The sequence below is a fragment of the Zonotrichia leucophrys genome, chromosome 1A, assembly GCF_028769735.1.
Source record: "Zonotrichia leucophrys gambelii isolate GWCS_2022_RI chromosome 1A, RI_Zleu_2.0, whole genome shotgun sequence".
Lineage (NCBI taxonomy): Eukaryota > Metazoa > Chordata > Aves > Passeriformes > Passerellidae > Zonotrichia > Zonotrichia leucophrys.
The window spans coordinates 72,535,726-72,560,803 of NC_088170.1; the positions used below are offsets into that span (position 1 = coordinate 72,535,726).

At 62.0% G+C, this 25,078-nt stretch overlaps 1 protein-coding gene across 6 annotated transcripts in view; it reads left to right on the forward strand.

Annotated features, from left to right (window-relative positions):
- SBF1 (SET binding factor 1) overlaps positions 1-25,078 on the forward strand; it is a 72,479-nt gene that overhangs the window by 11,116 nt on the left and 36,285 nt on the right. For all 6 annotated transcript variants that reach the window (XM_064703135.1, XM_064703137.1, XM_064703138.1 and 3 more), the window contains exon 2: positions 20,655-20,740. In XM_064703135.1, coding sequence (XP_064559205.1) covers positions 20,655-20,740 — 86 coding nt within the window. The remainder of the gene's footprint in view (positions 1-20,654; positions 20,741-25,078) is intronic.

Below are 25,078 nucleotides of genomic sequence, written 5' to 3' on the forward strand. Positions count from 1 at the left end.
AGCCTCTCCTCCCAGCACTGGGGCTCTCCTGGGGGATTTCTCTGTCCCTTTAACTTCTCCTTCCTCCCTCTCTGGGTTCCTCTCGGCTCTCCTGGCTCAGGTCTGTGTTTTCACTTCACGTTTCCTTTCCCCCCTGTTTGGATGGGTTTGGGCTGTGTCTGGAGGCTGCTTTGCTCCTGTCACACACGATCTGCATCCCCATTCTTCCCACTCTCCCTGGCATCCCTGTTTTCCCGTTTTCCTCCCAAGGCCTGGCAGTGCACTCACCTCACCATCATTAACACAGAGGGAGGAAATGTGGATTTTCTTCTGGATTCTCCCTCTGACCTGAGGTTTTCTTGGCAGCTCTGGTTTTATGCTGGGACCTTTCACAAGTGTTGGATTTCTTGGGAATTCCATCGAGGGTGTTGGGATTTTGTAGTTTTGATTAATGCTGGTGCAGAACTCGAGGTTTGCTGTGTTTGGGATCCAGGTCTGGTTTCAAGGAGCAGCTCCAAGAGCTGCTGGAGCTCCTTCCTTCATTCCATCCCTGGCAGTGCCCAGGCCAGGCTGGGCACTGGGGCTGGGCACACACTGGCACAGTGGGAGGTGTCCCTGCCATGGCAGGGGGGGCACTGGAAGAACTTTGTGCTCCCTTCCCACCCAGCCATTCCAGGATCCCCTGACTGCAATCCTGGCCTTTTCAGGGATGTTTTCCTCAAGAAAAAGCGGCTCCTTTTTCCCAAAGGCCCTTGTGAGCATCCCTGGGCGTGTGCCAGCCGCTCCTCCTGGCCCGAGGGATGCAGGTGGCAGCGGGCCAGGCAGCAGGAATGTGATCTGTCATCCCGGCACGTGGGCATGAATCGGCAGCCGCAGAGATCCAGCCGGGAGGAGTCATGAGACAGGCACAGGGCTGGGATCCTCTGACTCATCCCGGTGGAAATCTGCTCCGGCTCCGGAGCCCGTAGGAAGCGCGGGAGCAGCTGGGAGCCGTGAGCCCAGCCCGGGGAGGAGCGGGGCTGCGGGCAGCTCCCCCGGCTGGGATTTGCTGCCTTTCGCCATAAAAGGGGAAATTCTCCCTTCACACCTCGTGCGGAGCGGGTGTGAGCCCGCGGGGAGTGGGAGAAGGAACATCCGAGCAGGGAAGGCTGGAGAGGGTGTGGCCGTGAGGGAAAGGAGGTGGAGATCCCGTGTCCATCCATGGGGAGATGGATGGGGCTGCAGGGATGTGGGGATGGAGATGGGATGGGGGGCTGGAGATGGGATGGGGCTGCAGGGATGTGGGATGGGAAATAGGATGGGGCTGCAGGGGTGTGGGATGGGAAATGGGATGGGACTGTAGGGATATGGGATGGGAAATGGGATGGGGCTGCAGGGATGTGGGATGGGAAATGGGATGGGGCTGCAGGGATGTGGGATGGGAAATGGGATGGGGCTGCAGGGATGTGGGATGGGAAATGGGATGGGACTGTAGGGATATGGGATGGGAAATGGGATGGGGCTGCAGGGATGTGATGTGGGGCTGGAGATGGGATGGGGATGCAGGGATGTGGGGACAGAGATGGGATGAGAGATAGGAAGGGCCTGCAGGGATGTGGAGCTGGAGATGGGATGGGGATGCAGGGATGTAGGGATGGAGGTGGGATGGGGATGCAGGGATGTGGAGCTGGAGATGGGATGGGGCGGCAGGATGTAGGGATGGAGATGGGATGGGGGGCTGGAGATGGGATGGGGCTGCAGGGATGTGGGGCTGGAGGTGGGATAGGAGCTGGGAAGGGGCTGTAGGGATGTGGGGACAGAGATTGGACAGGACTGCAGGGATGTGAGGCTGATGTCCTGACCAAGGAGGCAGTTCCAGTTGGAGAGGTGAAATTCCAGTCTGCGCCCCAGTGGGAGCACTGGGTGCAGCTCCAGGAGGATCCATAGCCTTGTGGAGTTATAAAAACCAGCAAAAAAAACCCAGACTAAAGAGCCTCCCCTGCCCCAAACCAGTCCCAGTTTCTCCTGGAGTTGCCAGCCCATGGAGTGGGACACATCCCTGTTCAGGATTTGACCCCAAGTCCCTGGGAATGCTGCAGGGCACAGCAGCTGGCAGCCCACCTGGCACGGTGTGGAGCCCCAAGTGGAGAGGAGGGATGGATGTGGGACAGGACAGAATTCCCAATGGGAAAGGAGGAAGGGATCATGCCCTGCCCCGGAGCTGGGGGTGAGGAGGGGTCTGTGCTCCCCGAGGCAGCACCTGGGGACCTGCTGAGATGTCCTGGAGCAGTGCCAGCCTGGGGCCTGTCCCATCCAGGCAAGGCTGCTGTGGGATTTGCAGCTCCTGCTCCAGATGGAGACTGCCGGGCTCCAAGTAAATCCCGGGATTTACCGGGGGTTCCTGCCTGAGACGGGCGGGGGAGGGAGCGTGGATGGGGTCAGCCAGGGACCCCCGGGAGGGGACAGGACAGGGACATGGATTCATGGAATGGTTTGGGTGGGCAGGGACCCCAGAGCCCCTGCAGTGCCACCCCTGCCATGGCAGGGACACCTCCCACTGTGCCAGTGTGTGCCCAGCCCCAGTGCCCAGCCTGGCCCTGGCACTGCCAGGGATGCAGGGGCAGCCCCAGCTGCTCTGGGCACCTGTGCCAGGGCCTGCCCGCCCTCCTGGGATGCTGGAGCTCCAAAGAAAGGGGAAGGAGAGACCTCAGGGTGTGCTGAGGGCTGGGTGACATTGTTCAGGCATGGGGGGAGCTCACCTGGGGGTGTCTGTACCTGTCAGGAGCTCACCTGGGGGTGTCTGTACCTGTCAGGAGCTCACCTGGGGGTGTCTGTACCTGTCAGGAGCTCACCTGGGGGTGTCTGTACCTGTCAGGAGCTCACCTGGGGTGTCAGGAGCTCACCTGGGGGTGTCTGTACTGTCAGGAGCTCACCTGGGGGTGTCTGTACCTGTAGGAGCTCACCTGGGGGTGTCTGTACCTGTAGGAGCTCACCTGGGGGTGTCTGTACCTATAGGAGCTCACCTGGGGGTGTCTGTACCTGTCAGGAGCTCACCTGGGGTCTCTGTACCTGTGAGGAGCTCACCTGGGGGTGTCTGTACCTGTCAGGAGCTCACCTGGGGTGTCTGTACCTGTGAGGAGCTCACCTGAGGGTGTCTGTACCTGTCAGGAGCTCACCTGGGGTGCCCGTACCTGTCAGGAGCTCACCTGAGGGTGTCTGTACTGTCAGGAGCTCACCTGGGGGTGTCTGTACCTGTCAGGAGCTCACCTGGGGGTGTCTGTACCTGTCAGGAGCTCACCTGGGGGTGTCTGTACCTGTCAGGAGCTCACCTGGGGGTGTCTGTACCTGTCAGGAGCTCACCTGGGGGTGTCTGTACCTGTCAGGAGCTCACCTGGGGGTGTCTGTACCTGTCAGGAGCTCACCTGGGGTGTCTGTACCTGTCAGGAGCTCACCTGGGGGTGTTTGTACCTGTGAGGAGCTCACCTGGGGGTGTCTGTACCTATCAGGAGCTCACCTGGGGGTGTCTGTACCTGTCAGGAGCTCACCTGGGGGTGTCTGTACCTGTCAGGAGCTCACCTGGGGGTGTCTGTACCTGTCAGGAGCTCACCTGGGGGTGTCTGTGCCTGTCAGGAGCTCACCTGGGGGTGTCTGTACCTGTCAGGAGCTCACCTGGGGGTGTCTGTACCTGTCAGGAGCTCACCTGGGGGTGTCTGTACCTGTCAGGAGCTCACCTGAGGGTGTCTGTACCTATCAGGAGCTCACCTGGCTGCAGCTGCTCCACCTGCCTCCATTTGCAGCTCTTGTGCTTCTCTGTTGCCTTGGGTGTTTTTAATGGAACCATGGACTTGTTTGGGGTGGAAAATCCCTCGGGGCTCATCGAGTCCAGCCATTCCCCAGCACTGCCAAGGCCACCCCTGACCCTGTCAGAGCCCCTGGCAGGGCCTGCAGGGACAGCACCCAGGGAATGGCTTCACTCTTGCAGCCATCCCATTGTCTGTCCCTGAAGTCATTTCAATGGGATTATTGCACGTTATTTTCCTTGGCTCTGCTGCCTCATCCCAGCCCATGAGAGCTTTGGGGCTCATGGAATTTTCCAGGCACTGGGGTGGCTGGAAGGGAGTGACAGAAAAAGGGGGACAAGGTGGGAATGTCACCGTGCACCACCCCAAAAGCAAAATCCCATCTCCAGGCCCTGGCTTTGGGCAAAAGGAGGATGAAGAAGGGGCTCTGGAGGAGCAGGGAGTGTCGGGAGCTGCTCACAGCTCTTGGATCTTTTCCCAGAAATGTTTGAGGGAAAATGTGGACTCTTCTCCTCGGGTCTGGAGTGAGAGAGAGGGACGTGGTGGGCTCATCCCAGCTCCTGCTCCAGTCTGGGATGGATGGAAGGAGGGAATGGGGACGTGCTGGGCTCATCCCAGCTCCTGCTCCGGTCTGGGGTGGCTGGGAAGGGGGCAGTGGGGAGGTGCTGGGCTCATCCAGTGCGGTTCCAGTGCTCCTTGTCTCGTTCTGGACAGATGTGGGGCATTTTTCTCACTTTCCAGTTGATGCAGTTATTCCCATCAGGAGCCTCCATGTCCTCCCTTGCTCTGGTGTCCACCCAGGGCAGGGGCTGTGCCTGTGTCCCAATCCCCGTCACCCCGGAATGCCCTTGGCCCTGCTGTTTTCCTGGAGCCTTTGGGGTCAGTGGGGTTCCCGTTCCCGTGTGCCTTTGGGGTCAGTGGGGTTCCCATTCCCGTGTGCCTTTGGGGTCAGTGGGGTTCCCGTTCCCATTCCCGTGTGCCTTTGGGTCAGTGGGATTCCCGTGTGCCTTTGGGGTCAGTGGGGTTCCCATTCCCGTGTGCCTTTGGGGTCAGTGGGGTTCCCGTTCCCGTTCCCGTGTGCCTTTGGGGTCAGTGGGGTTCCCGTTCCCATTCCCGTGTGCCTGTGGGGTCAGTGGGGTTCCCGTTCCCGTTCCCGTGTGCCTTTGGGGTCAGTGGGGTTCCCATTCCCGTTCCCATGTGCCTGTGGGGTCAGTGGGGTTCATGTTCCCGTGTGCCTTTGGGGTCAGTGGGGTTCCCATTCCCGTGTGCCTTTGGGGTCAGTGGGGTTCATGTTCCCGTTCCCGTGTGCCTTTGGGGTCAGTGGGGTTCCCATTCCCGTGTGCCTTTGGGGTCAGTGCTGGTTCCTGTTCCCGTTCCCGTGTGCCTGTGGGGTCAGTGGGGTTCCCATTCCCGTGTGCCTTTGGGGTCAGTGGGGTTCCCGTTCCCGTGTGCCTTTGGGGTCAGTGCAGTTCCCGTTCCCATTCCCGTGTGCCTTTGGGTCAGTGGGGTTCCCGTTCCCGTGTGCCTTTGGGGTCAGTGCCGTTCCCATTCCCATTCCTGTGTGCCTTTGGGTCAGTGGGGTTCCCATTCCCGTGTGCCTTTGGGGTCAGTGGGGTTCCCATTCCCATTCCCGTTCCCGTGTGCCTTTGGGGTCAGTGGGGTTCCCATTCCCGTGCACCTTTGGGTCAGTGGGGGTTCCCGTGTGCCTTTGGGTCAGTGCAGTTCCCGTTCCCATTCCCGTGTGCCTTTGGGGTCAGTGGGGTTCCCGTTCCCGTTCCCGTGTGCCTTTGGGGTCAGTGGGGTTCCCGTTCCCGTTCCCGTGTGCCTGTGGGGTCAGTGGGGTTCCCGTTCCCGTGTGCCTTTGGGGTCAGTGGGGTTCCCATTCCCATTCCCGTGTGCCTTTGGGGTCAGTGGGGTTCCCATTCCCGTGCACCTTTGGGGTCAGTGGGGTTCCCATTCCCGTGCACCTTTGGGGTCAGTGGGGTTCCCATTCCCGTTCCCGTGTGCCTTTGGGGTCAGTGCTGGTTCCCATTCCCGTGTGCCTTTGGGGTCAGTGGGGTTCCCGTGTGCCTTTGGGGTCAGTGGGGTTCCCATTCCCATTCCCGTGTGCCTTTGGGGTCAGTGGGGTTCCCGTTCCCATTCCCGTGTGCCTTTGGGGTCAGTGCAGTTCCCGTTCCCCTGCACTCACACCAGGATCGCTCCGTGCCTGCAGTGTCCCAGCAGGCCTGGGCTGTGTCTGTGGGATTTATCCCAGCCCTGGCTGTATCCCAGCCCCGTGTGCCCACGCAGGGATCATCCCCAGGGCTCTGGGATCATTCCTGCCCCTGGGAATGACGCTTCTGCTCCGGGACAGGCCGCCCTCTGTGCCTCCAAACCAGCCTTAATCCTTAATCCATGACCAAGTTTGGAATTCTTGCAGCGTGTTTGCCCAGTTTTCTGGCTGTTAGCCGGTGGGTTTGGGGCTTTTAGGTGTTTTTTTTGCTGGCACTGGTGTGTCTGGAAGCAGCTGTGCTGCTGAAATCCCCGGGGTACAGGGTCAGCACAGACATCACTGAATATTCCTGAAAATCCAGGCAGGGCAGGAAGCTGACATTGGAGAAAATGTTTGAATTTTCAGTGTTTCTGTCGAATTTATTGTTAATTCCCATTTTTCGGTGTTTTTCAATAGTTTGTTGTTGCTCATTTTCCCCTGACCTTTGCCCCACGTCTGACTTGGTTTTACCCGTATGTCGTCTTGGTGGTTTTGGGGATGTTTATTTTATTGCTGAACTCTTTAATGGTTGTTTTTTTGTCCAGCTTGGTAAATCCCAAGATGATTTGGCTGAACGGGGGGTCAGTCACTTGTTGAGGGTTTGGAAAAACCTAAACCCACGCCAGAGATGGGGTTTATTTGGGTCACATTCCAAGTGCTTGTTCTGGGAAATCAGGGTTTTGCTGTAGGGGAAGTGAAGCACTTTGGGGCAGAGGGGTGGCTGTGCCCGAGCACCTGGCACAGTGGGAGCTGTCCCTGCCATGACAGGGTGGCACTGGAGGGGCTCTGAGGTGCTTTCCCACCCAACCCATTCCAGAGTTCCACGATTCTCAGTTTCTCTGGCATGGCAGCAGCAGAGATGAGTGTTTGCTCTGGCATTGCAAGGCTGGGAGCTCCGTGTGTGGAATGTGCCAGGCACATCCGTGAGGAGCACTCCTGCTCCAGCTGGATTCTGCTCTGCTCCACAGGACAGGGATTTTATCTTCCTCACTCTGCTGAGGCTTTCCTGTGTTTCTCAAAGTCAAAGTGATCCAAGGTTTCAGCTGAGTTCTTTTGGGAAAGGAGGGATTTGGGGCTGGTGGAGATGAGGAGCTCCTTGAGTCACGTGGGAGCACGTGGAGTGTTCCAGCCCTGTCCTGGGCTCCCAGGGGTGTGAGGGCCCAGCCCCTGCCCGGCTCTGTTGGCTTTGGGTGGAGGACAGAGCTGTGTTTCCTTCTGGGAAGGATCCCATGGGGCTGTGCTTCCCAGCCCTTGCCATCAAACAGAGCCTCTGGCCCAGCTGTGGGTGTGCCTGGGGTCAGGGAATCCTGGAATGGGTTGGGTGGGCAGGGACCCCAAACCCCTGCAGTGCCACCCCTGCCATGGCAGGGACACCTCCCACTGTGCCAGGCTGCTCCAGCCCCAGTGCCCAGCCTGGCCTTGGGCACTGCAGGGATCAGGGGCAGCCCCAGCTGCTCTGGCAGTGCCAGCCCAGGCAGGAATTGCTCATTGCCAAGATGCCACCCATGGCTGCCCTCTGGCAGTGGGAGCCATTCCCTGGGTGCTGTCCCTGCAGGCCTTGTCCCCAGTCCCTCTGCACTTGGCAAACTGCATTCTCCAGGAGCTTCCACTAAAATGGGGAATTTCAAGTCGTGTTCTGTATTGATTTCTTCCCAGTATCCCATCCCACCTCCCCTCTTCAGCTCAGTCCCTGGGATAAGCTGGGAAGGCCCCATGTCCTGCTGGTCTCCAGGAGCCGGGCTCAGGCTGGGAGCAGCTCCAGGGCCAGGTCTGCAGGTGAATCCTGGAACATCCCGAGCTGGAAGGGAGCTCAGGGATCCCAATCCAGCTCCTGGCCCTGCACAGACACCCCAGCCATCCCTGGGAGGGGAGCTCGGGCAGCCCCGGGGCTGTGCCCATTGCCCAGCACCCTCTGGGGCAGAACCACTCAGCTCTGTGACCTTGGGACTCATCCCAGCCTGTTCCAGCCTTCCCAGATAATCCCTGTGGGGGGATGAGGTGGGTTTGGGGGAGCTGGGTGTTGGTGGGGTCCATTGGGAGCAGGAGCTGCTGGGAATGGGCTAATTCCAGGAATCCCTGGCCAGGCTCAGAGCTGGCAGCGCTCCCTGGTGCTTCCATTCCCATCTCCCTGCTCGTTCCCAAGGATCAGAGGTGAGGAGCTGCTCCAGGTCACTGGGGCAGGACTGGGACCACGGCTGGACGCTCTGGGGTGATGTGCTGTGGGGTTTGGGGTATGGGCATTCCCAGGGATGGGCAGGGCAGGGCTCCTCTCCAGGCTGTGGGGTCAGGCTGAGGGACAGCTCCAGGCTCTGGGCTGCAGGTGCTCCATGGGAGCTATAACTGCTCAGAAAATGCCCTGGGAAATGCCAATGAGGAAGCTGAGGGCTCCAGGGCAGGATCATTTCCCCATCCTGGAGCAGTCTGTGGTCAGCGGGGTTTCAGTTCCCCTTGGATTCAGCCTCTCCCTCCTCCTGCACCCTGCGCTGTTGCTGCTGCCCCAGGAGAGGCAGAGCCCTGGTGAGGGCTGTCCCTCATGGAGGGATTCCCTTCTGCAGCACAGATGCTGTGAGGAGCCCTGAGGGAGCTGGGCAGGGGCTGAGCCTGGAGCAAAGGAGGCTCAGGGGCCCTGGTGGCTCTGCACAAGGCCCTGCCAGGAGGGCACAGCCAGGGAACAGGGACAGGAGCAGAGGGAGCGGCCTCAGGCTGGGCCAGGGCAGCTCAGGGGGGATTCTGGGGAAATCCCTCCTGGAAAGGGCTGGGCAGCCCTGTGCCCATCCGTGTTGGGCACATTTGGGGACATGCACAGTGCTGTTCTCGGGGAATTCTCACAGTTCCCCCATTGATGGGACATTTCCTCCCCTGTCAGCTCTGGTGGCTCCGGCACTGCCGAGCCCGGCTGAGGCCCCTGTGGAAGCTGACCCCATTCCCACTTCTCCATTCCTGCCCCGTGGTTCCTGTCCCTGTCCCTGTCCCTCCCTGCAGGCTCCCCCTGGCTGTGCCAGCTCCGCCCCGCTGCCGCCTGTGTGGGACTCGGGGAACAAAAGCTCCTTCTGCCCTGGTGGGAGGTGTTGATGCTGGCAGAGGCCGGGTGGAAATGATCCCTGCAGGGTCAGACAAACCGAGGCAGGGCTTGGATCCCTCCCTGGGCCCTGGCAGCACGGAGCAGGGAGGGACGGGGGCACCCACGTGTGATCCGTGAGGGCGGCCCTGGCTGCCATTGGGCTGTGGGGTTTCCCTCTGTGCTTGGCTGCTCTGCAGGGAATTGCCCGGCACGGACAGGACCAGGGCACTGAGGCCTTTTGTCCTGGGGCTTGGAGCTGCTCTCTGCCTGTGGCTGAGTCCTGTCCCACTGTCCCTCTGTGTCCCTTTGCCAGCTGGGAACAGCTCTGCCCTGCAGCCAGGCTGGGAGAGCTGGGGGTGCTCACCTGCACAGGAGAGGAATACAGAGACATCTCAGAGCCCCTGGCAGGGCCTGCAGGGGGACTGGGGACAAGGCCTGCAGGGACAGCACCCAGGGAATGGCTCCCACTGCCAGAGGGCAGCCATGGGTGGCATCTTGGCAATGAGCAATTCCTGCCTGGGCTGGCATTGCCAGAGCAGCTGGGGCTGCCCCTGATCCCTGCAGTGCCCAAGGCCAGGCTGGGCACTGGGGCTGGAGCAGCCTGGCACAGTGGGAGGTGTCCCTGCCATGGCAGGGGTGGCACTGCAGGGGCTCTGGGGTCCCTGCCCACCCAAACCATTTTGTAATTCCCACATATTTTTCCCACAGGGCAGGAGGGGCCATGGGAGCAGACATGGCTGTTTTTAGGCCGTGGGTAAATGTTGGCATCCCCATAATTATCACCCAGGGTGCCAGTGGAGCTGGGAATGGCTCCCCTGGGAAGCAGCTGGAATTTGGCATCAGGTAAAAATAGCAGAGAAAAAAAAAAGCATCCCCAAAATGCTTTTAGCAGCTCTGGCCATGGGTCCGTGACTGAACACTGGGATCCTCCTCTGGGAGGGCTGAGCCACAGCACCCACCCGGCTCCGGGTCCTGGAATCAGGGATCATGGAATGATTGGGTGGAAAGGGACCCCAGAGCCCCTGCAGTGCCACCCCTGCCATGGCAGGGACACCTCCCACTGTGCCAGGCTGCTCCAGCCCCAGTGCCCAGCCTGGCCTTGGGCACTGCAGGGATCAGGGGCAGCCCCAGCTGCTCTGGCAATGCCAGCCCAGGCAGGAATTGCTCATTGCCAAGATGCCACCCATGGCTGCCCTCTGGCAGTGGGAGCCATTCCCTGGGTGCTGTCCCTGCAGGCCTTGTCCCCAGTCCCTCTCCAGCTCTCCTGGAGCCCTTCCTGGCCATTCCCCCCCAGCTGGGTGTCACTGTCACCTGGCTGCTCTTGGTGGGACCCCAGAGAATGTGAGCTCCAAAGGCACCTTCAGGGATCCCCTGGGATGCCTTCACGCAGCTCCTGGGCCTTCACAGCTTCCAGCTTTCCTGGAGGGCTCCTCCAGAGGGACCTCTGGCTCCTGCCCCGTGTGGGTGGTGGTTTGAGGTGGTTTGAGGGGCTGTGAGGCCGTGTCCCCCAGCACTGATGGAATCCCTTCCTGCTCAGCCATGGCTGGGTGAGCAGTGGCTGGGGCAGTGGCAGCAGCAGCAGTGGCAGCAGCAGCAGTGGCAGCAGCAGCAGCAGCAGCAGCAGTGGCAGCAGCAGCAGCAGCAGTGGCAGCAGCAGCAGTGGCAGCAGCAGCAGTGGCAGCAGCAGCAGTGGCAGCAGCAGCAGCAGCAGCAGCAGTGGCAGCAGCAGCAGCAGCAGTGGCAGCAGCAGCAGTGGCAGCAGCAGCAGCAGTGGCAGCAGCAGCAGCAGCAGCAGTGGCAGCAGCAGCAGCAGCAGCAGTGGCAGCAGCAGCAGTGGCAGCTGCAGGCCGTGTCCGTGTCCGTGTCCATGTCCCGCTGCCAGGAACGCTCGGGGCCTGCAGCGTTTTCCTGCACCGAGCTCTCGGAAGCAGGCGGGGTTTTTTTAATTGAATTACTTCCTCTTGTGCCTTAATGTTTCCAAAGATAAACACAGCTCTCCCTTGGAACGGGGTCAGGGAACAGCTGGGCTCTGCCCAGGCTGCGCCGAGCCCGCTGCCAGGCACAGCTTTGGTGGTGGTGCTGGGCATCTCCCAGGGTCTGGCCCTGCCAGGACAGCAGGGATTCCGTGCCAGGCTGCTCCCTCCTCACTGAGCGCTCCTGCATCCTGGCATCTCCCCTGGCCCTGCTGAGTGCCATCCCAAAGTGCTGGGTGTGGGCAGGATCCCAGTGAATCTTCCTGCAGGATCTGGGGTGCTGGGAGAGCAGAGAACCCCACACTCCACAGGCTCCTGGGATTTTCCAGCTGGATTCTGTGCCAGGGATTTGCCAGCGTTCCTGATCCCTGGGATCAGCACCCCCAGCTCCTGGCAGGGCACCTGGGCTGTGTGCAGGGGGACATGGCTCTCTCCAGCATTTCTCCTGAACGTGAGGGGGTTCAGGAGAGGTTGAGAGGGATTAGAAGGAGGTTTGAGCAATAATGACATCCCGGGACAGGGCTGGTGTGAGCCAGGGTGGGGGGATCAGCGCTGACCCCTCCTTCCCCTGCCTCATTTCAGCTCCCTACAAACCCCCTCACCCTGAGCCTCCCTGAATTCCGTGGGGAATGGGGGCTCCCTGGAAGTGCCATGCTGGGGGTGTCCCCAGCTCCCCTCCCCGTGCTGGCCGGGCAGTGACAGCCCTGCTGCTGCTCCAGGGTGTTGTAACTGGGAGTGAGTGACCCCGGGCTGGAGGGCTCTGCCCCCCGTGGGAAGGGAGGTTTTCCAGCCTGGAATTGCATGCAGACAGTTTGTTTCCTCACCCAGCTCTTGTCCCAGGCTGTGGGTGATCCTTATCTTCCCTGGGTGATCCTTATCTTCCCTGTGTCCAGCGGGTCAAGCACATCCTCAGCCATCACCGAGGTGACCATTAAACAGGGAATGAAACAGGCCCTTATTCCCAAGTTTTCCCCTTTTTTAGCTGCACTCAGGACAGGAATTGCCGTTCTGGCTGTGACCTAGGGAGACTTTTGCCCTAAATCCCCTCCAAATCCCTATGGCCGAGCCAGAGGTGTCCCTGTCACCTGCTTCCTATCTGGGAAGGGCTGTGTCCTTCCCAAGCTCCTTGTCCCATGGGATTGCTCTGGAACACGGAGAGAACCACGAGTGGGAAATTGTTCCTTGGCATTTTGCATGTCCCGTTCGGGGGGCACAGCAGCCATGCCACAGGGTGGGTCTGGCCTTGGGGACAGCTGGAGGGGACACTGGGGGTCTGGTAAGTGCCACTTTCGGAGGAATTTCTCCATGGAAAGGGTTGTCCAGCACTGGAACAGGGATTCCATTGCCCAGGGAGCTTTGGGGTGCCCATCCCTGGAGGTGCCCAAGGGATTTCTGGAGGTGGCACTCAGGGCTCTGGGCTGGGGACAAGATGGGCACTGGGCACAGCTGGGACATGACCAGGCTTTCGCTCAGGAGCGGAGGCACAGGGGCGCCAGACTCTGTGGTGCTGTGGACAGGTGTCCCATGCCATGCCATGGGTGGCCAGGTGGCACAGGGTTGGGAGGTGTCGCCATGCATGCTGGCGGGGGACAGGGCTCTGGACGGGCCTCATGCCATGCTGTGCAGGGCACAGGCTGGACAGCTTCAGCTGTGGTGGCCGTGGCAAGGGGTGGGGACAGGGCTGTCCCATCAGTTGGTGCCAGGGTGGCACAGGCTTGGGCAGGACCCATGCATGGGTGGCCAGGGTGGCACAGGGGGGAGGACTGCCATGCCATGCATGCGTGGCAGGTGGCACAGGCCTCTGGACAGCTGTCCATGCCATGCTGGTGGCCAGGGTGGCACAGGGGCTGTGGGGAAGCTGTCATGCAGCATGTGGTGCCAGGTGGACGGCGTGGACAGGCTGTCCTGCCATGCTGCGGTGGCCAGGTGGCCAGGGCTGGGACAGGCTGTCCATGCTGTGGGCCAGGTGGCAAGGCTGTGGGACAGGGCTGTCCCATGCCATGCCATGTGTGGCCAGGGTGGCACAGGGGCTGTGGGGACAGGCGTCAGCCATGCATGTGGTGGCCAGGTGCATGGCTGGAGGGCTGTCCCATGCCATGCCATGCTGGTGGCCAGGGTGGCACAGGGGCTGTGGGGACAGGGCTGTCCCATGCCATGCCATGCTGGTGGCCAGGGGCTGTGTGCCCTCCCTGGGCAGGGTGGGCTTTCCTGGCAGTGGCCAGAGCTGGGGGCCACCCCAGCCCCACAAACGGCCCCTTTGTTCCCTCCATAGAAAGGCCATTCTCGGGGACACGTCCCAGGGAACAGAGGCTCCTTTGTCCCCACAGCAGACACTCGGGTGTTGTTCTGGGTGGGCTTGGGGGCGGGGGGCTGCAGGGCTGGGCTGGCTCATCCCTGTCTGTGCCTTATCCCTGCTCTTGGGAGGGAGGCAGGAGCTGCTGGGCAGGGCTGGAATAGCCCAGCTCGCACTCAGGGGATGATTCCTGGTGAACAGAGGGGTGAAGGATGGGCTGGTTGTCCTCAGGTTGGTGTGACATGTCTGAGAATCATGGAATGCTTCAAACCCCGTCCAGTGCCACCTCTGCCAAGGCAGGGACACCTTCCACTGTCCCAGAGTGCCCCGTGCCCCTGCAGGGGCTCCAGGAGAGCTGCAGAGGGGCTGGGGACAAGGCCTGCAGGGACAGCACCCAGGGAATGGCTCCCACTGCCAGAGGGCAGCCATGGGTGGCATCTTGGCAATGAGCAATTCCTGCCTGGGCTGGCATTGCCAGAGCAGCTGGGGCTGCCCCTGATCCCTGCAGTGCCCAAGGCCAGGCTGGAGCACTGGGATGGTAGGCTTGGAAGGGATGGGTGAGGGCCCTTCCCTACCAAACCATTGGCATGGGACTCAGAACATGCCAGGGGTTTTTATGGAAGTTCGGGATGGCCAACAAGGAACCTTCCGGAGTGCTGAGATTGCAGTGAAGGCCGAGCCAATCCCTCTGGAGATGGAGTCTGGAGGATGGATCCAATGCCAGGTGGAGAGCTGGGAAGGAGGAATCTGGAAGGAGCCTGGGCTGGGATTTGGAAGGGATTCCAGAGCGATGGGCTGCCCCTGTCCTGCAGTGCCCAAGGCAGGGGCGGGTGGAGAGCGGACAGGAGGCCTGCCATGGCAGGGCATGCAGGTTGGTCCTGCACAAACTCAGATTTGGGAGTTGGGAGGGGATGCACTGACAGATGGTGGTCAAGGTTGGTGGACAGGTGGAGGCATGTGTGGTGGCAGGATGATGTACATGCAGGCCATCACCCCTGTGTGGCACTCAGCCTGTGCCTGTCTGGGAGCTCCTGGCAGCTGCAGAATCACCATTTTCCCCCAGGCTTTTCCTGCCTCCGGAGCTTCCTGCCCGGTGCCGGTGCCACGCGGGGCAGGTGCTGCAGCCGGGCCTGGCCCGGGCCCAGCCCTGGGGCTGTGCCAATCCCGGATCCTGGGGAATTCCAGGGGAGCTGCTGCAGCCCCAGTGCCAGCTTTGATCCCACCTGCCGTGTCCCAGCTGAGAACGGGGCAGGTTTGGTCCTTGGGCCCACCTGGGCTGGCAGCGGCTGCTGGTGACAAATCCCACTGGCTCCATCAGCGTGGGAATGTCCTGCACAGGGCGTCCCTGGGGACAGGGCTGTTCTCTTCTGTGCATTCATGGAGTCACGTTGGGAAAGCCCTTTCTGTCCACTGAATCTGAGCATTCCCAGCACTGCCAGGGCCAACACTGACCCTGTCCCCAAGTGCCAATCTGCATGGCTTTGAAATCCCAGCAGGGATGGGGACTCCAAAGCTCCCTGGGCAGCTGTGCCAGGGCTGCCCAGCCCTTGTCCCAGAATCCCCCCTGAGCTGCCCTGGCCCAGCCTGAGGCCGCTCCCTCTGCTCCTGTCCCTGTTCCCTGGCTGTGCCCTCCTGGCAGGGACTTGTGCAGAGCCCCCAGGGCCCCTGAGCCTCCTTGCTGCAGGCCACCCTGCCCAGCTCCCCCAGCCCTGCTGGGGCTCCAGGCCATTCCCAGCCCCGCTCCCTGGGCACTGCAGCCCCTCCAGGGCTCTCCTGAGCTGCCCCAGGATCCCAGGGGGTCCCTGGGCAGTCCCTGCCCTGGGCCGTGCCCACCCTGGGGCCGTGCCCATCGCCCTCCTGCCCCCTGGGCTCCTGTTGCAGGCTGGCAGTGCCCTCCCTGCTCTGGCTGTGTGCCAGGCCCTGGCAGGAGCCACCACTCCGAGCACAGGTAGGACAGAGTGACTGGAGGATCAGGGAGTCCCAGAGTTGGGTGGGAAGGGACCTCAAACCCCTGCAGTGCCACCCAGCCATGGCAGGGACACCTTCCCCTGTGCCAGGCTGCTCCAGCCCCATGTCCAGCCTGGCCTGGGGCATTTCCAGGGATGGGTAGGGGCTGCTGGCAGTGCTCCCCTCTGTGTTGGTTGGTGCTGGTTGATGCAATCTCTCCCGGGGCTTGCAGGGCATTTCCCAATCCCTGTTTGGTGCTGCCCCAGGGATTCACGGCTCCTGCCTTGTTCCAGCAGGGCCCTGCTCTGGGCTGGGGTCAGGGCTCAGCTCTGAGTGCCCTCAGCAGCAGCTCCAGGGCCTGGCAGGTTCTGTGGCCTCGTGCCTGCTCTGTGCCTGCCTTTGCAGCAGCCACCTCCAGGCAGGGCTTTGGAGCACCAAGGATTTTCTGGTGCTGTAAAGCTGCTGAATTTATAAATAATTCCTGCAGTGAGAGGCTCTGGGAAGCCTCAGCTGATGCTTCCAGGCAGGCATGAGGCTGCCCCTGAACCTGGGTGAGCTGGAGCATCATTAATGGTGTGAAATGAATGTTTCTGGAATAATTTAAGGTATCTGAAGGTACTGGATGTTTCTAAAATGATTCCACACTCTCCTGGCTGGACATCACCTCCTGGTTGGAGCCTGTGGGGAAGGAGGGCTGGAACAGCTCTGGCTCCTGTGGGGAGGACTTGGAATGGTGGAATAGTTTGGGATGGAAGGGACCTTTAGTCTCATCCAGTTCCATGGCAGGGACAGCTCCCACTGTGCCAGGCTGCTCCAGCCCCAGTGCCCAGCCTGGCCTTGGGCACTGCAGGGATCAGGGGCAGCCCCAGCTCCAGGTCTGAGCTGTGTTGTCTGAACTTTGTGCTCCCCTGGATGATTTCATCCCGAATTTCTGAGGTTCAGGGGTGTGGGAGTCGTGTCCCAGCCTGCAGAGGAGCCGTTCCTGGGGACTGGCCAGACCAGTGGTCCCGAGCTGGTGGTGAAACAGCTCCAGTCACCTGTCAGGTGTGAGGGGTGGGACTGGGCTTGTTCCAGACAAGCTCCTTTGCCTCACATCCCTGTGAAAATTCCCTTCTCTTCTCTCTCTGTTGCAGCCAGCTCCTCAGGAAAGGAGGCTCAGGGTGCCCCCAGCACTCCCACAGCCCCTGGAAGGTGCCCGTGCCCAGCTGCCCTTGGGCTCTGGCTCCAGCAGCACTGGCACAGCCAGAGCACACAGCCTGAGCTGGGCCAAGGGAAATCCAGCTGGGAGAGCAGCAAAAAGCTTTTCCAGCAAGGGGGAGAAAGTTCTGCAATGGCTGCCCGGGGAGGGGGCGCAGTCGCCATCCCTGGGTGTGTTTGACCAGCCTGGAGGTGGCACTGGGTGCCAGGGGGTGCAGTCGCCATCCCTGGGTGTGTTTGACCAGCCTGGAGGTGGCACTGGGTGCCAGGGGGTGCAGTCGCCATCCCTGGGTGTGTTTGACCAGCCTGGAGGTGGCACTGGGTGCCAGGGGGCGCAGTCGCCATCCCTGGGTGTGTTTGACCAGCCTGGAGGTGGCACTGGGTGCCAGGGGGTGCAGTCGCCATCCCTGGGTGTGTTTGACCAGCCTGGAGGTGGCACTGGGTGCCAGGGGGTGCAGTCACCATCCCTGGGTGTGTTTGACCAGCCTGGAGGTGGCACTGGGTGCCAGGGGGTGCAGTCGCCATCCCTGGGTGTGTTTGACCAGCCTGGAGGTGGCACTGGGTGCCAGGGGGTGCGCTGGGCTCCAGGGCCTTGGAGGGCTCTCCCAACCCAGGGATTCTGGGAATTCTGTGACCGTATGTGATTGTGTGAATTCTGTGGATTCTGTGGATTGTGTGAAAGGGCTGCAGGAGCTGCTGCAGGGCTGTTCCCTGCCCTGACCCCATGGCTGCCCCAGAGCAGGAGCTGCCTGTGGGGCTGGCATGGGCTGGGGCTGCCCTGCTCCACCCGTGAATCCCCCAGGACTTTCCAGGGAGGGTGGGCGCCTCCTGCAGGCTCTGGGAGCCCCCAGCCCCGGAGGCAGAGGCGTGGCGGGTGTGTGTGCAGGGCTGATGCACAGCTCTCCGTGTCCCACATTCAGGGGACACGGGGGACACTCGTGTGTCCGGAGCCGTTCCCGGCAGTGTCCGCCCGTGTCCCGCCGTGCCAGCGCTCCCAGCCGGGGTCATCCGGTGCCGTGCCTCAGCCCCGTGTTTACCTCTGGGCTTATTTAGAATTTCCTGTGTCACAACAACATCCCGTGACCTTCCAGCATGGCCCAGGGAGGGGCTGGGCTCCCCCAGGTGTCCCCAGGAGCCGCAGGAAGGACGGAGCAGACACTGTGCTTTGCCAGGATCTGCAGCGTTCCCAGGGATCTCGGCTGGGGTGGCAGCAGGATGGATGGGGCAGGAAGGGACGCGCCGATCCCGCAGCCCGATACGGAGCTGAATGCTGGGAAATGGCAAAGCCGCCATCAGGCTGCCCCGGGAGCAGCTGAGGGAAGCGCCGGGTTCCTGAGTCAGCCTGTTGGTGACAGTGCCCAAAATCAGGATGTACCTGCCTGCAGCTGGCTCAAGGGTGGCAGCTCCTGGCTCTGGGAACCATTGTTCTCAGCAGCCCTTGGAATGATTGCTGTTTGTGTTGAGGGTGATGAGCCTGAGACCCCTCAGCCCTGGGCTGAGCCCAGTGGGCAGCAGGGAGGGGGATCCTGGCCCTGTCCCCCCCAGGTGCTGCCCCAGCCCTGGGGCACAGCAGCAGCACCTGGAGCTGCTGCAGGGCTGGAGCCCCTCAGCTTCCATGGATCCAGGCTGGGAGAGCTGGGAATGTTCCCCTGGAGCAGGGAGGGATCCAGGGAGAGCTGAGAGCCCCTGGCAGGGCCTGCAGAGGGACTGGGGACAAGGCCTGCAGGGACAGCACCCAGGGAATGGCTCCCACTGCCAGAGGGCAGCCATGGGTGGCATCTTGGCAATGAGCAATTCCTGCCTGGGCTGGCATTGCCAGAGCAGCTGGGGCTGCCCCTGATCCCTGCAGTGCCCAAGGCCAGGCTGGGCACTGGGGCTGGAGCAGCCTGGCACAGTGGGAGGTGTCCCTGCCATGGCAGGGTGGCACTGCAGGGGCTTTGGGGTCCCTTCCCAAACCATTCCATGATTTTGTGGTCTTGTATCCATTCCCCTTTAACTGAGGATATTGCAGCAAAGCCGTGGCAGGGCTGGGTGTGGAGGGCACAGCTTGGAGCTGTAATCCTGACGTGTGGATCTCAAGGGATTTTCCTGTCTGGAGCTTGAGCCGGGCCCTTGGCACTGGGAGTGGGCAGCCTTTGGCCAGGGCTGGGAGCACTCGGGGCCAGGGCTGCCTCCAGGGGGATGTGGGGATGGAGCAGGGACGTGGTGACAGAGCAGGGACGTGGTGACAGAGCAGGGATGTGGTGACAGAGCAGGGCTGTGGTGACAGAGCAGGGCTGTGGTGACAGAGCAGGGGACAAGCAGGGACATGGTGACAGAGCAGGGATGAGCAGGGACGTGGTGACAGAGCAGGGACGTGGTGACAGAACAGGGCTGTGGTGACAGAGCAGGGCTGTGGTGTCGCAGCACGTGGCCAGGCAGGATCTGGTTGACCCCATCCCTGTGGATATTTGGTGCCCAGTTTGGCTCCAGCCTTTCCATTTTGGGCCCAGGGCTATAAATGGCCCCTTTCCCTTTCTCTCTCCCTGCTAAATGCAGCTGTGGCTGCTGTGTGGTGAGCAGGACCCTGGGGACTTGTCTGGGCTCCCAGAATAGCCCTTCCCTGGGGCTGCTCCTGCTTTCCCAGCCCCATTCCATGGCCAGGAGCTGGCTCCCAGGATGGGAGAGGCCCTGGGTGGTCCCTGGAAATGGATAATCCCTCCCTCTGGAAGGGGCTGGAAGGAGCCCCCTCTCCCCACCATGGGCTGCCTGCCTTCGTGGCTGGGCCAGAATCCTTGGATTTGTGATTCCCAGCTGGATCCAGGAGCAGCCTGAGCAGTGTGGGAGCCCTTCCCAGCCTGGCAGAGTCTGTGACAGGAGGCTTGGTGGCACTGTCACCTCGGGCTGTGACAGGAGGCTTGGTGGCACTGCCACCTCGGGCTGTGACAGGAGGTTTGGTGGCACTGCCACCTCGGGCTGTGACAGGAGGCTTGGTGGCACTGCCACCTCGGGCTGTGACAGGAGGATTGGTGGCACTGTCACCTCGGGCTGTGACAGGAGGTTTGGTGGCACTGCCACCTCGGGCTGTGACAGGAGGCTTGGTGGCACTGCCACCTCGGGCTGTGACAGGAGGCTTGGTGGCACTGCCACCTCGGGCTGTGACAGGAGGCTTGGTGGCACTGCCACCTTGGGCTGTGACAGGAGGCTTGGTGGCACTGCCACCTCGGGCTGTGACAGGAGGATTGGTGGCACTGCCACCTCAGGCTGTGACAGGAGGCTTGGTGGCACTGTCACCTCGGGCTGTGACAGGAGGATTGGTGGCACTGCCACCTCGGGCTGTGACAGGAGGCTTGGTGGCACTGCCACCTCGGGCTGTGACAGGAGGATTGGTGGCACTGCCACCTCGGGCTGTGACAGGAGACTTGGTGGCACTGCCACCTCGGGTTGTGACAGGAGGCTTGGTGGCGCTGCCACCTCGGGTTGTGACAGGAGGCTTGGTGGCACTGTCACCTCGGGCTGTGACAGGAGGTTTGGTGGCACTGCCACCTCGGGCTGTGACAGGAGGCTTGGTGGCACTGCCACCTCGGGCTGTGACAGGAGGCTTGGTGGCACTGCCACCTCGGGCTGTGACAGGAGGCTTGGTGGCACTGCCACCTCGGGCTGTCCCAGAGCCGGCTGGTCCCGCAGTGCCCACCTGTCCTGCTGGGCCGTTTCCAGGCTGTCCATGGGGAACAGCAGGATTTAGGGTCTGGAATGGTGTGGGCTGGGGGCAGCTGAGGGTTTGGAGTGCTCCCAGTGCTCCATAAAGCCCCGGGGAAGCAGGAGCTGTCAGGAACCCAAAATAAACCCCAGGCAGGAAAGGCCAGTGGGAGATGAGGAGCAGGAATGTAGCTCAGAGTGGAGGGTGCTGTCCATGATGGGATCACAGGGAAGGGAGTTCTGCCTGGAGAGGGACCAGAGCTGCTGCTCCAGTGCCATTCCCACCTCCAGAGAAGGCTCTGGGAGCTGTTTGCTCTGGGGTTCCTTGGAATCTCTGCTGTTCCCTGCTGCAGTGGGCAGTGCTGCTCATAGGGCCTGGGCTCTCTCCTGTGCTGCCCCATCCATGGAGAGCTGGAGCACCCGGGGATGTTCCAGCTGGACATTCCCGGTGGGTGGGGGGTACCTGCTGCCCTCTAATCCCATCTTGTCCCCACAGGCAGCGGGGATGGGCAGGGCCAGATCCTGCAGCGCTTCCCGGAGAAGGACTGGGAGGACAACCCCTTCCCACAGGGCATCGAGCTGGTGAGTGGCTGGGGACCCACGGGTGGCACCGGGGGTGGCACTGGGACACATCCCACAGGGTCTGACTGCGGGGCTGGGAGCTGGGGGGGAGCAGTTCCCTCCTGCCCTGGGTGCATCTCCAGCTGTGGAACTCAGGACTGGATCCAGGACTGGCTCCTCTCCCGGCCTCCTGCTACCCCTCCTCTTCTGGGGTGCTGGAATGCCTCCTGGAGGAGCCATGGATGCAGCCTTGGTGTCCACAGCCCCAGGAGAATGGCCAGGCCTTTCCCACAATCACACACAATCACACAATCCCTGGGTTGGGAGAGCCCTTCAAGGCCCTGGAGCCCAGCGCAGCCCCTGGCACCCAGTGCCACCTCCAGGCTGGTCAAACACACCCAGGGATGGCGACTGCACCCCCTGGCACCCAGTGCCACCTCCAGGCTGGTCAAACACACCCAGGGATGGCGACTGCACCCCTGGCACCCAGTGCCACCTCCAGGCTGGTCAAACACACCAGGATGGTGACTGCACCCCTGGCACCCAGTGCCACCTCCAGGCTGGTCAAACACACCCAGGGATGGCGACTGCACCCCTGGCACCCAGTGCCACCTCCAGGCTGGTCAAACACACCCAGGGATGGCGACTGCACCCCCTGGCACCCAGTGCCACCTCCAGGCTGGTCAAACACACCCAGGGATGGTGACTGCACCCCCTCCCCGGGCAGCCATTGCAGAACTTTCTCCCCCTTGCTGGAAAAGCTTTTTGCTGCTCTCCCAGCTGGATTTCCCTTGGCCCAGCTCAGGCTGTGTGCTCTGGCTGTGCCAGTGCTGCTGGAGCCAGAGCCCAAGGGCAGCTGGGCACGGGCACCTTCCAGGGGCTGTGGGAGTGCTGGGGGCACCCTGAGCCTCCTTTCCTGCAGCCTGAGCACCCCCAGCCCCTTTGCCCTGCCTGAGGCTGGGTCCCAGGGCCAGGGCCTGGCTGTCCCCAGCCCTCTGGACACGGTCACCGACTCTCAGGAGTGCTTTGGGGTCAGCTCAGGGCTGGGACATTCCCGGGGTGTGGAGCTGTGGGGATCCTCCAGCTCATCCAGGAGGGTGGGATTGGTCCCCTCATGGCTGAACTGGGGTGGGAGCTCTTCCCAATCCCTGCCCTGTGCCCTGGAGCTCCAGGGACCCTGAGGGAGGAGCTGGAGCTCCATTCCAGTGAAAAGGCTGGGCTGGGACAGACTGAGCCCTGCAGGCTGAGCCCTCTGGAAGCTGCTCCATTCCCCCTGGGGTTCATGGAATCATGGATTTATTTGGGTTGCAAAATCCCTCTGAGCCCATTGAGTGCAATCCGTGGTGCCAAGGCCACCACTGCCCATGTCCCCAAGTGCCACATCCACATGGCTTTGAAGCCCCTGCAGGGATGGGGACTCCAGCACTGCCCTGGCAGCTGTGCCAGGGATGGACATCCTTTTAGGTGGGATCTTGGGAAGGAATTCCTGCCTGGAAGGGCAGGCAGGCCCTGGCACAGGGTGCCCCTGCATCCCTGGCAGTGCCCAGGGCCAGGCTGGGCACTGGGGCTGGGAGCACCTGGCACAGTGGGAGGAGTCCCTGCCCATCATCACTGGGGTCACTGGTTCCTCATCCCATTGTTACTGGGATCAGCAGTGTCCAGCTCCTCTTCCCATCACATGTCCCCTGAAATTCCAGCACAATTTGGGACCTTTCTGTGCTGTTTAATCTGAGGCAAAAACACGCATTTATTTTTATATTTATTTTTATTTTTCTGCTCCGAGCTTCCTGGTGTCTGCAGGGACTTGGGAACTGTCCCAAGCAGGAGCAAAGCTGCTTTTTTTCCCAAGGGTCAAACTGTCCAGCCAAAAAATCCTTGGAATTTAAACAATTGGAGCCCTGTGCTGTTGGGAGGCAGGGGTGGCTCCAGGGCTTCCCACAAACTCTCTGAGTGTCCAGGGGGAGCAGCACGTGGGGCTGCTCCGAAGGCAGCTCGGGAAACCCACGGGAGCCCGTCCTGGGGTTGGGGGGACGTGTCCCTGCGGTCAGGGCTGATCTCCCTGACAGCTTTTTGGGGACAGAAACATTCCCAGGGTGTGCAGGGAGCTGGGGTTTGGAGCTCCTGGCTGTGCGCAGTGTCCAGCAGCAATTCCCAGCAGAAATATCTCATTTTAATGGATCGAGTTCTCTGGGGACAGGCACAGGGTGTGGATAAACCACCCTGGGAGCCTCTCCCTGCCTGCCCAGAGCTGCTCCTGCAGAGCCCTGGGTGCTGCCTGGTGGGGGCATTCCATGGGCAGGGCATTCCCAGGGTCTCTGCTGGAGCAGGGGCGTCCAGGTGGGAATGGAGATTCCTGTAAATCCAAGGGCTCCCTGTGCTCCTGTGGCTCTCAGGGCCATTCCCACTCTCCTTTTTGGATCCTTCCTCGGCACTGGGCTTTAGGACCTTCCATGCCGTGATCCCACAGGTCTGCTGGACTTTGTGTGGGGTTTTCCATGTGCTGAGGCAGCTCTGGGATGGTTTTGGCACCTGCTGGGTGTGTCCAGGCCTGCAGACCTGCTCCACCTCTGCCAGCATTGCAGGGCATCCAGCAGCTTCCAGGGTCTGCAGAGGGACTGGGGACAAGGCCTGCAGGGACAGCACCCAGGGAATGGCTCCCACTGCCAGAGGGCAGCCATGGGTGGCATCTTGGCAATGAGCAATTCCTGCCTGGGCTGGCATTGCCAGAGCAGCTGGGGCTGCCCCTGATCCCTGCAGTGCCCAAGGCCAGGCTGGGCACTGGGGCTGGAGCAGCCTGGCACAGTGGGAGGTGTCCCTGCCATGGCAGGGGTGGCACTGCAGGGGCTCTGAGGTCCCTTCCCAGCCAGCCATGCCAGATTCCCTGATTCCATCACCCTGGTCCAGCAGCTCCGTGTGCTCTGGGCCCCTCATTCCCACAGGGCCAGGAGATCTGTGTGGGGCTGAGAGCAGGGAGGGGCAATTCCCACCTTGGGACAGTGACACTGGGACAGTGACACCGGGACAGTGACACCGTGTGCTCATCCTGTTCTGCTGAGCCAGGCCTTCCCCTGTGCTCCCATGGGAGCTGGCAGTGGGCTCTGGGATGGAGGGGACCCTGGGATGGAGGAGCCCTGGGATGGAGGAGCCCTGGGATGGAGGAGCCCCAGGATGGAGGAGCCCCGGGATGGAGGAGCCCTGGGATGGAGGGGACCCTGGGATGGAGGAGCCCCAGGATGGAGGGGACCCTGGGATGGAGGGGACCCTGGGATGGAGGAGCCCTGGGATGGAGGAGCCCCGGGATGGAGGAGCCCTGGGATGGAGGAGCCCTGGGATGGAGGAGCCCTGGGATGGAGGAGCCCTGGGATGGAGGAGCCCCAGGATGGAGGAGCCCCGGGATGGAGGAGCCCTGGGATGGAGGAGCCCTGGGATGGAGGGGACCCTGGGATGGAGGAGCCCCGGGATGGAGGGGACCCTGGGATGGAGGGGACCTTGGGATGGAGGGGACCCCAGGATGGAGGGGACCTGGGATGGAGGAGCCCAGGATGGAGGAGCCCAGGGGGGCCCGGGATGGAGGAGCCCCAGGATGGAGGAGCCCCAGGATGGAGGAGCCCTGGGATGGAGGGGACCCTGGGATGGAGGAGCCCTAGGATGGAGGGGCCCCAGGTGTTCCTTTCCAGGGACACAGGATGTGGGGAGCAGCTCCTGGGGTGCTTTCTCCTCCCGTCCCTCCTGCTGCCACCCCAAGGATCCGCACAAAGCCCAGCTCCTGTCCCGTGGGCTCTTCCCAGGGAGCACGGGAGGATCCGTGGGCGCTGTGAGCACGGAGCAGCTGGGAGACTCGGGTGGGATCCACCCTGGGTTCCTGGGGGAGCTGGGGCAGGATTCCTGGGCTCGCCAGGCCCTGGTGCCGTGGTTCTCCTCCCGGGATTTGCAGAATTCCCGTGTCCTCAGTGTGCCTCCAGCCCTGGGAGGAGCCGGGCTGTCCCGCACCCAGGGACTTTTCCAGGGCTCCTCAGCAGCCAATTGCAGCCCTGAGGAAATCGAGAAAATCCCCTGAGGCTCTGGAAGCCGCGGGAGTCTGGAATTAACCCCGGCCCTGGGAGGGGCTTTGGGAAGTGCCAGGGGCTGGTGCGGTGAGATGGCACAGCCAGGCCGTGTGTGTGCCAGGGGAGTGGTGCCACCTCCTGGAGCCACTCCAGAGCCCGCGTCCCACGGGTCCCCTGTCCTTCTGGGCTCTGTGTGGTGCTGGCATGGGGTGTCTGGCCCACGGTGGGATGGGGGCAGTGCAGAGTTTGGGGTCTCTGTGCTATGAGGGTTGGGGGTTCCTGCAGAGTTTGGGGTCTCTGTGCCATGGGGTCA